This window comes from Mesoplodon densirostris, chromosome 16, assembly GCF_025265405.1.
Source record: "Mesoplodon densirostris isolate mMesDen1 chromosome 16, mMesDen1 primary haplotype, whole genome shotgun sequence".
In the NCBI taxonomy this organism is placed as follows: domain Eukaryota; kingdom Metazoa; phylum Chordata; class Mammalia; order Artiodactyla; family Ziphiidae; genus Mesoplodon; species Mesoplodon densirostris.
In genome coordinates, this window is record NC_082676.1 from 84,231,096 (window position 1) to 84,239,207 (window position 8,112).

The following is an 8,112-nucleotide window of genomic DNA, read 5'->3' on the forward strand; positions in this document are numbered from 1 at the left end:
TCCCCGTTTTACCTGAGGTGTTCTAGTCCTTCCGTTGTCAGTGTGGCAAAAACTAACCCTAAAATCATTTCTTCCAAATTGTAAATCTTCTCACATTCCTTATTTCCACTTACTTGGGTTCTAACACTTCTCTTCTTCCGTATCTGACAACCATGAAAAGCACCTGTAATACTGATCTGTCCATAGTTCCTCTTATTTTTAATTTTCTTTTGAAAACTGTCTTCTATAGCTTTTATTCTTACCTTCCAGTGACCTTACTCAAAACCAGAACCTTATACGCTGATGCCTTATTTCATTCCTAATTGTAAGTATATATTTTTAAATCTAAAGCATCTGTTTCGTCTTGTTGCTGGCCTTATATAATCCTAGGGTTGTCCTCTATTACTTAAGATACCTCTTCTTAAACATATCAGTCCATATTCATCCTTTTTTGTTGATGTTACTTAAAAATTCTTGGTAAGTTCCACATGATCCTCCTTCTAAATACTGCTCATACATCTTACCCACATCTGCACCTCTTCTTGAGGTTTGCCTGTCCAGATCCTTAAGAAAGGGCTTAGGACTGTGCCTGGCATGTAGTTAATGCTCCTTGTGTGTATTTTACACTTAGTTTATGTTTGAGCTCAAGTACTCACCTCTGTTTTGAAGTGCTTCTTACTCTCTCCCCTCTTAGAATTCCCATTTCACTTAGCAGCTGAGCCACAAGGAATTCAGACCTCATCATATACTGTGACACCTGAGAGCATCTGGTTATTGCTGAGGCTTTTGTCCCCATCTGGGGGGCCTCTTTTTTTTTTTAACTCTTCCTTAATTTGATGTATAATATATAATAGATATGCTCATCTATTAATGCTGATAGATACGTTTATTCAGAAAGCATTTCCTAAGTACGTAGGCCTACATCACTTACCTGTAGATTCTGATTCATAGGGTACATGGATTGACATGGGGCTATGATAGTCTATACTCCATGTTTTGTTTTTTTTTAAATAAAATTTTTATTTGTTTATTTTTGGCTACATTGGGTCTTTGTTGCTGTGCGCAGGCTTTCTCTACTTGCGGTGAGCAGGGGCTACTCTTTGTTGCGGTGCGTGGGCTTCTCATTGTGGTGGCTTCTAGTTGCAGAGCATGGGCTCTAGGCGCATGGGCTCAGTAGTTGTGGCTCACGGGCTCTAGAGCACAGGCTCAGTAGTTGTGGCGCACGGGCTTAGTTGCTCTGCGGCATGTGGGATCTTCCCGGACCAGGGCCTGAACCCATATCACCTGCACTGGCAGGTAATAAGTGTGGGAAAACCTTCCAGAAATCACAACCCACTGACCCTCAGAGAACTCACACAGGAGAGAAACCCCATGAATGTGATAAAGCTCCTGGAAAGTCAGCCATTACTGACCAGCAGAGGACACAGTCAGAAAAGCTTCATGTATGTAATGAATGCAAGATATCTTTTTGTCATAGCTCAGCCCTGAAGGTCCATCAGAGAATTCACACAGGAGAGAAGCCCTATCAATGTAAGGATTGTGGGAAGTCCTTCTATGCAAAATCAAACTTCAACCATCATCAGAGAACTCACACAAGGGAGAAACCATACGAATGTAAGGACTGTGGGAAATCCTTCTGTGTGAAATCAAACCTAACTAAGCATCAGAAAACGCATACAGGGGAGAAACCTTTCAAATGCAATGAATGTGGGAAAACTTTCTCACAGAAGTCACAATTTGCTGATCATCAGAGAACACACACAGGGGAGAAACCCTACAAATGTACTGAGTGTGGCAAATCCTTCTACTATAAGTCAACCCTACAAGTACATCAGGGGAAGCATACAGAAGAGAAACCCTATAAATGTACTGAATGAGGGAAATCCTTCTGCTATAAGTCAGCCCTGATTATACATCAAGTATCCCATACAGGAAAGAAACCCTATGCCTGTAATGAATGTGGGAAAACCTGTGTGAAGTCAAATCTCACTAAACATCAGAAAATTCACACGGGATTGAAACCCTATGAGTGTAATGAGTGTGGCAAATCCTTCTCTATGAATTCGATCCTCACTGTACATCAAAGAACTCACACGGGGGAGAAACCCTACGAGTGCAATGAATGTAAGAAGTGCTACTACAAAAGGCGGCGCTCACTAAACATTAGAAAACTCACAGGGGAGAAACCACACAAACGTAATGCATGTGAGAAAGCCTTCCTTATGAAGTCAACCCTCATTATACACCAGAGAACTCACACTGGGGAGAAACCTTTCAAAAGTCATTCTATGTGAAGTCGCTACTTAATATTCATCAGATAAATCACACAGGAAAGAAACCCCATGTATGTAAAGAATGTGGGAAAGCCTCTTCTATGAAAGTCAAACCTCACTGAGCATCAGAGGACACCCTCAGAAGAGAAACCCTACGAATGTAATGAATGTCAGAGGACCTTTCGCCATAAGTCAACCTTAACTGTACACCAGAGAACTCATACAGGGGAGAAACCCTGTAAGTGTAATGAATATGGGAAAGCCTTCTATATGAAGTCAGCCCTCAGCACCAGAGAATACACACAGGGGAGAAACCTTACGAATGTAAAGAATGTGGGAAAAATTTCTTCCAGAAGTCACACCTTATTGAACATCAGAGAACACACACTGGAGAGAAGCCCCATGAGTGCAATAAATGTGGGAGATCTTTCTCTTATAAGTCAGCCCTAACCATACATCAGAGAACTCATACAGAGGAGAAACCTTATAAATGTAATGAATGTGAGGCCTTTATGAAATCACACCTCACTGTACATCAGAGAACTCACACAGGGAAGAACCTCTTTGAATGTAATAAATGTGGGAAAACGTTTTATGTGAAGTCAAACCTCATTAATCATCAGAGGACCCACACAGGGGAGAAGCCCTATGAATGTAAGAGATGTGGGAAATCCTTCTGTATGAAGTCAACACTCATGGTGCACCAGCGAACACACACGGGGGAGAAGCCCTATGAATGTTACGAATGTGGGAAAGCCTTCTGCAAGAATTCAACTCTCTCTAAACAGGTAATTCACACAAGAGAGATACCCAAAGTGTCAGCAAATGTGGAAAATACTCCTGTGTAAAGTCATATTTTGTCACACCTGAGAGAACTCACAGGAGAAACTGTAAGCTCTCATATCAGAGCACTTGTCAGGAGAGAGATTCCCTGAGGACGTTATTAGTATCCACCTACAGATCCACTATATGCTTCAGAGAAATCACAGGGGAAAGGCATCAGAAATATTAAAGCATTTACAAAGTCACAACTTACTGAACATCAGATAATTGATATTGGAGTGAAACTGTATAAATGTTTTATGTACAAGTGTTCAAGAAGAAAACCAAACTTTATTATATAAGGAGTTAATACTGAGGGGAAATCTATCAATTTAGGAAATATGGATACATTTTTTCCCTCCAGAAATAATGTAATACTGGAAGTCATGATTCTCATGTGGTACTAACTTTTGAAAATGTGACTTAAGATCTGTCTAATGCCAATGATACTCGTTTTGTAATATGAAGCCTTTGGAAACACAGGTTGCAGCAGCAGACTGACAGCATTAGACACGTGAAGTGTACCTGAGGTAAGAAGGCTTAGGCGTGTTAGCAACATACCTATGTTGTGTGTTTGATTTACATGGTGGATGTCAAAATGGTTGTCAGTAGGTGATATCTCCCCATAGCTCAATAATTATTATGACAGATTTCTCACACTAAATGCCACCAGTGTTTGTATTTTGGTATACAGTATACATTTTAAGTGAAATACCTGACAGATTTGAAGTACTGTACCACAACATATTATTGAGAAAATCAAAGTATAGAAAACTATCCAGCGTGCTACCTTTTGTGTAAGAATTGAGAGGATTCTCACACATATACACAATTACTTATTTTTGCAAAGGAAAACCCTAGAAGGATAAACTACAAACTATTAAATACCTATGGAGGCCGAAGTGAACAGGATGGTAGAGATAGGGGTGGAAGCAAGGTTTCTTTGATTTTACCTTTTCATGAAATTTTGACTTTTGAACAAATGTAAATTGTTTATATATTCAAAAGTAAAAAAAAAAGATTCTGAAATTGGAAACAAACAAATCAACTTAGTATCAAATTGGCAACTCAACCACACAAAAGATATCAAATTGGCAACTCAACCACACAAAAGAAATAATTCTTTGAATAAACTTCTGAACTCCATATTATGACTACACACCCTTAATGGGATGTGTTTAAGGACAAAAAGACCTGTAAAAAATTATAAAATCATCAATTTTCTTCTTAATAATATTGGTATTTATTTGAATCTATTTTGTATATATTGTAGGATAAAGCAAAAATACATTATTAAAGTTACTAGGAATTAAAACTTGCAGTTTAAAAGAGACAACCATAAAAATCAAAGAATTTATGTAAAACTCCCTATAATGAAATATAGATTGAAAATATTGCTCATTTTAAAAATTATGTATTTCATAGCTCTGTCCAGCATTGCCCCCTCCAAGGCACCAGGACTCCCTGGAGAAAGAGCTGAGTCTAGGTCTGGGCCCTGAGTGTGCAGGATGAGCCTGGGACATCTTGGTCAAAAACCAAGGAAGCACGTGAACGTCAATGGGGATGTGTCAGAGGTCAAAGGTGAGGTAATTTGATGGTCAGACAAAATGACTATCACATTTGAATAAACAAAAATCCGAGTCTGCAGCTCAGTTCATTTCCAGCATTGGAGGCAAATCTTAAACTCCTTACTCTGTAATTAGAAGAACTAGGTTTTCACCCTGTCCTTTTAGTAGGAGCAGCTTTTCATCTCCAGTTGTGGGAAGACTTCTGTTGTAGAAAAATGCCAGCTCATAAATGTAGAAGGACTGACTGCTAATTTGCAACCTCTGGTGCATCTAGATCATTAGATGGAAAGGAAGCGGTATTTGTATAGAGCCAGAGTGTCCCCCACAGACATCTTACACACTGAAGCTGGGAAAAGTGAACCTGGACAATTGAATGATTGCCCCACTTTAACCAAGTGATCAAATGAGCAGCAGTGACATTATGTCTTTTGATTAGATGTAATATGAAGTACTTACATTGCACCATGGAGTACTCTTACAAAAATATTTAATGTGAATCTAATCAAGTGTTTATTAGTCTTTAAGTTTACAGGAAACAGGAGATAGAGGAACAGCTTTTTTTTTTTGGAGAAAACAGACAAATCTGGAATGCAGGGTATTTTTCAAGAAAGCTGGCCTGGTCTTCACAAGTCAGTGTCATTTTTAAAAAGAAATGCAGGGAAAGATTTTTCGATTCAGAGAAACTAAAGAGACATCAAATGTAGTGCATGAACCTTGATTGGATCCAAAACACATCTGGTTCAGTACGTAGATACTTTGGAGATAACTGGAGGAAAGTGAATATGGGATGGGAATTCGATGATATTAGGGGACTAGAGTTAATTTTCTTAAGTGATAATTGTGGTTATGAATGTTAGTGTGTGTTTCTGAGGACACATTTGCTGACTGGAGAGATGAGCTCATGATATCTGCAGCATTGAAGTGGTCCAGGGGAAAAATGCATATGTAAGTAAATGAAGTAAAAATAGCAAAATTATAGCAAGTGTTGAACTTAGCGGTAGGCACATGAGTATTCACTAGATTTTTCTTAAAAGAGCTCTGAAAATTTTTGTAAAAGGTTTTGGAAAAGTATCACATCACTTATCTACTCTCTTACTGTCTTCTGGCGTACGTATATAAAAGTTCCCATTGTTACTGTTTTGCTCTTCAATAAAGAAGCCAAACAGGGCTTCCCTGGTGGCGCAGTGGTTGAGAGTCCGCCTGCCGATGCAGGGGACACGGGTTCGGGCCCCGGTCTGGGAAGATCCCACATGCCACGGAGCGGCTGGGCCTGTGAGCCGTGGCCGCTGAGCCTGCGCGTCCAGAGCCTGTGCTCCACAACGGGAGAGGCCACAACAGTGAAAGGCCCGAGTACCGCAAAAACAAACAAAGAGCCAAACAATGCCTTTCCAAAAAAAAAAGTGTCTTGGGTTTAGCTGTGTGATGAAAATGTCCACTAAATATGTGAATGTGGGTACCGCAATGTTACCAGCACAAGGCTGTGCTCGGCAATACTGAGAACAGCAGTGCTCCTTATGCTGAGAATTGTGCCATGTGCACCCTTACTTTTCCTGCTCCTGGTGGGACTCTAAGGGCTACCTACAGAGGTACAGTGCTTGTAGCCCAGGCATTAGGAACCCCGGAACCATTTGCCTAATAGAGCGCTGGGTACTGTGCCCTGACTCTTGCTTTCTGCTTTTCCCTGTTTCCTGGCAGCTGGTTGGAAGGCTACTACTCTGAACTCCCTCCTTTTGGGAGAGCCTTGATGTGGCCTGTTTTTCCTCCCTTCACCAGGGACTATCTCTGGCAATGGCCCCTAGGATGTTTAGGGGAAAGTTCTGGGTGATTTTTTTAAGTCATGAGCAGAATGGCATTGTCTGTCCAGATACAAGCCTTTGGTTGCTTTTTAAAAAAAAATATTTATTATTTATTGTTTTTGCCTGCGTTGGGCCTTTGTCGTGGCATATGGGCTCTTGGCTGTGGTGCCTGGGCTTCTCTCTAGCTGTGGTGCTCGGGCTCAGTAGTTGTGGCACGCAGGCTTAGTTGCCCCACGGCATGTGGGATCTTAGTTCCCCGACCAGGGTTAGAACCTGTGTCCCCCTGCATTGGAAGGAGGATTCTTAACCACTGGACCACCAGGGAAGCCCCCCGTTGGTTGCATCTTGTGACTCAGAGCTAGTCGTCTGAAGATGGGGAGCAGAGAGATGGAAGAAAGTGGGCAGTGATGACCCAGAGTGGTGACCTTACCAGCTCTGAAGCTGCTCTGTATTGGGAAGACCTGAGGTCATGTGTAAGCCTGTTGGAGTTGAGATTTTTCTGTCACTTGGGGCTGTAAGGCATGCTAACATTGCAGAGGTTTGCATTTTTTAAAATTATGTCATTCACAAGTGTTAGATATAGGAATTTGGAGGCAAGAATAATTTCTTTTGAGAAAATGATTCAGCCAGCTGCTTTCCGCTTTGTAAATTTCCATGTAATGAAGAAATAATGTTATTTCTTGTTTGAGAGAAATAGAGTGCAGGAGATTTCCTCTTGGCACCTGGTTACATATTAAGTATTCTTTCTCTTTATATGAAACAACCTTTTAAAAATTAAATGAATTTTTCATTGATCTTTAACTTTTTTTCTTGACAAGATGTGGTTTGATGTAAGTAAGGGTCTGATTTTTATTTTTCTAATGAATTGCTAGTTGTCCTTACACCATTTAACTAATCTTTTTGTCGCTGATTTGAAATACGATCTTTATTGTGGCTTAAATTTTCATGTGTAGTGGCTTTGCTTCCTGCCTGCTCAGCACTGTTCCCTACATCCTTCCAGAAAGAAGCTGAGACCCCAGAGCTGGCACATTCCCCGGTGGGCCAGTCACAGCACCGTCCTCCTGGCCCAGTTTGGTTGTTCCCAGAATGGACACTTAATCTGAGAGGCCAGGGAGAGCCAACGGGAGTTCTCACAGGGGTTTGCAACAGCAGATGATTGTAGACCAGTGGTTGGTCTGTTTTGACCTTGGAGCTGCAGGGAGCTTGGTTACATTGTCTTATTTGCCTTCTCTGTCCTGACTCACAGGTTGTAAGTACTCTGGTTCTTTCCAGATTTTTGTTTTATTTATATAGTTCATATTTTACACTTGTGTTAATTAACTAAAGTGGCATTTTAATTGCTCTTGCTTTGTAACACTTCTCCAAGTCCCTCTTCATTTCTATTTTTCAAGACTTTCTTGGCTTTTCCCACATTAGTTCTTAGAGGTGACCTTTAGAACGGATTTACCAGGCTCCTCTCCAGAGCTTTTTGGGATTCTGATTGAATTTAAATTTAGTCTAAAGTAGCTGCCTACTGAGTGGCACTCCTAATCCCACTGGCTGGACCACTTCCCCCCCCAACCAGAGGCAGGGCTCAGAGATAGTTTCTGTTGGTCTTTTTCCTGTGAGTGGGCTATACTTTCTTTGCATGTTTTGTAATTTTTTGCTGAAAACTAGACATTTAAAATATAACAT

The 8,112-nt window shown here is 40.7% G+C and overlaps 1 protein-coding gene across 1 annotated transcript; it reads left to right on the forward strand.

The window, feature by feature from the left end:
• The first annotated feature begins 152 nt into the window (after positions 1-152).
• Positions 153-2,273, forward strand: LOC132477017 (zinc finger protein 33B-like). Its single transcript, XM_060079268.1, is given in 3 exon segments — positions 153-165; positions 1,276-1,356; positions 1,411-2,273. Coding segments are annotated over 3 exon segments (957 nt in total).
• The last annotated feature ends 5,839 nt before the right edge of the window (positions 2,274-8,112 follow it).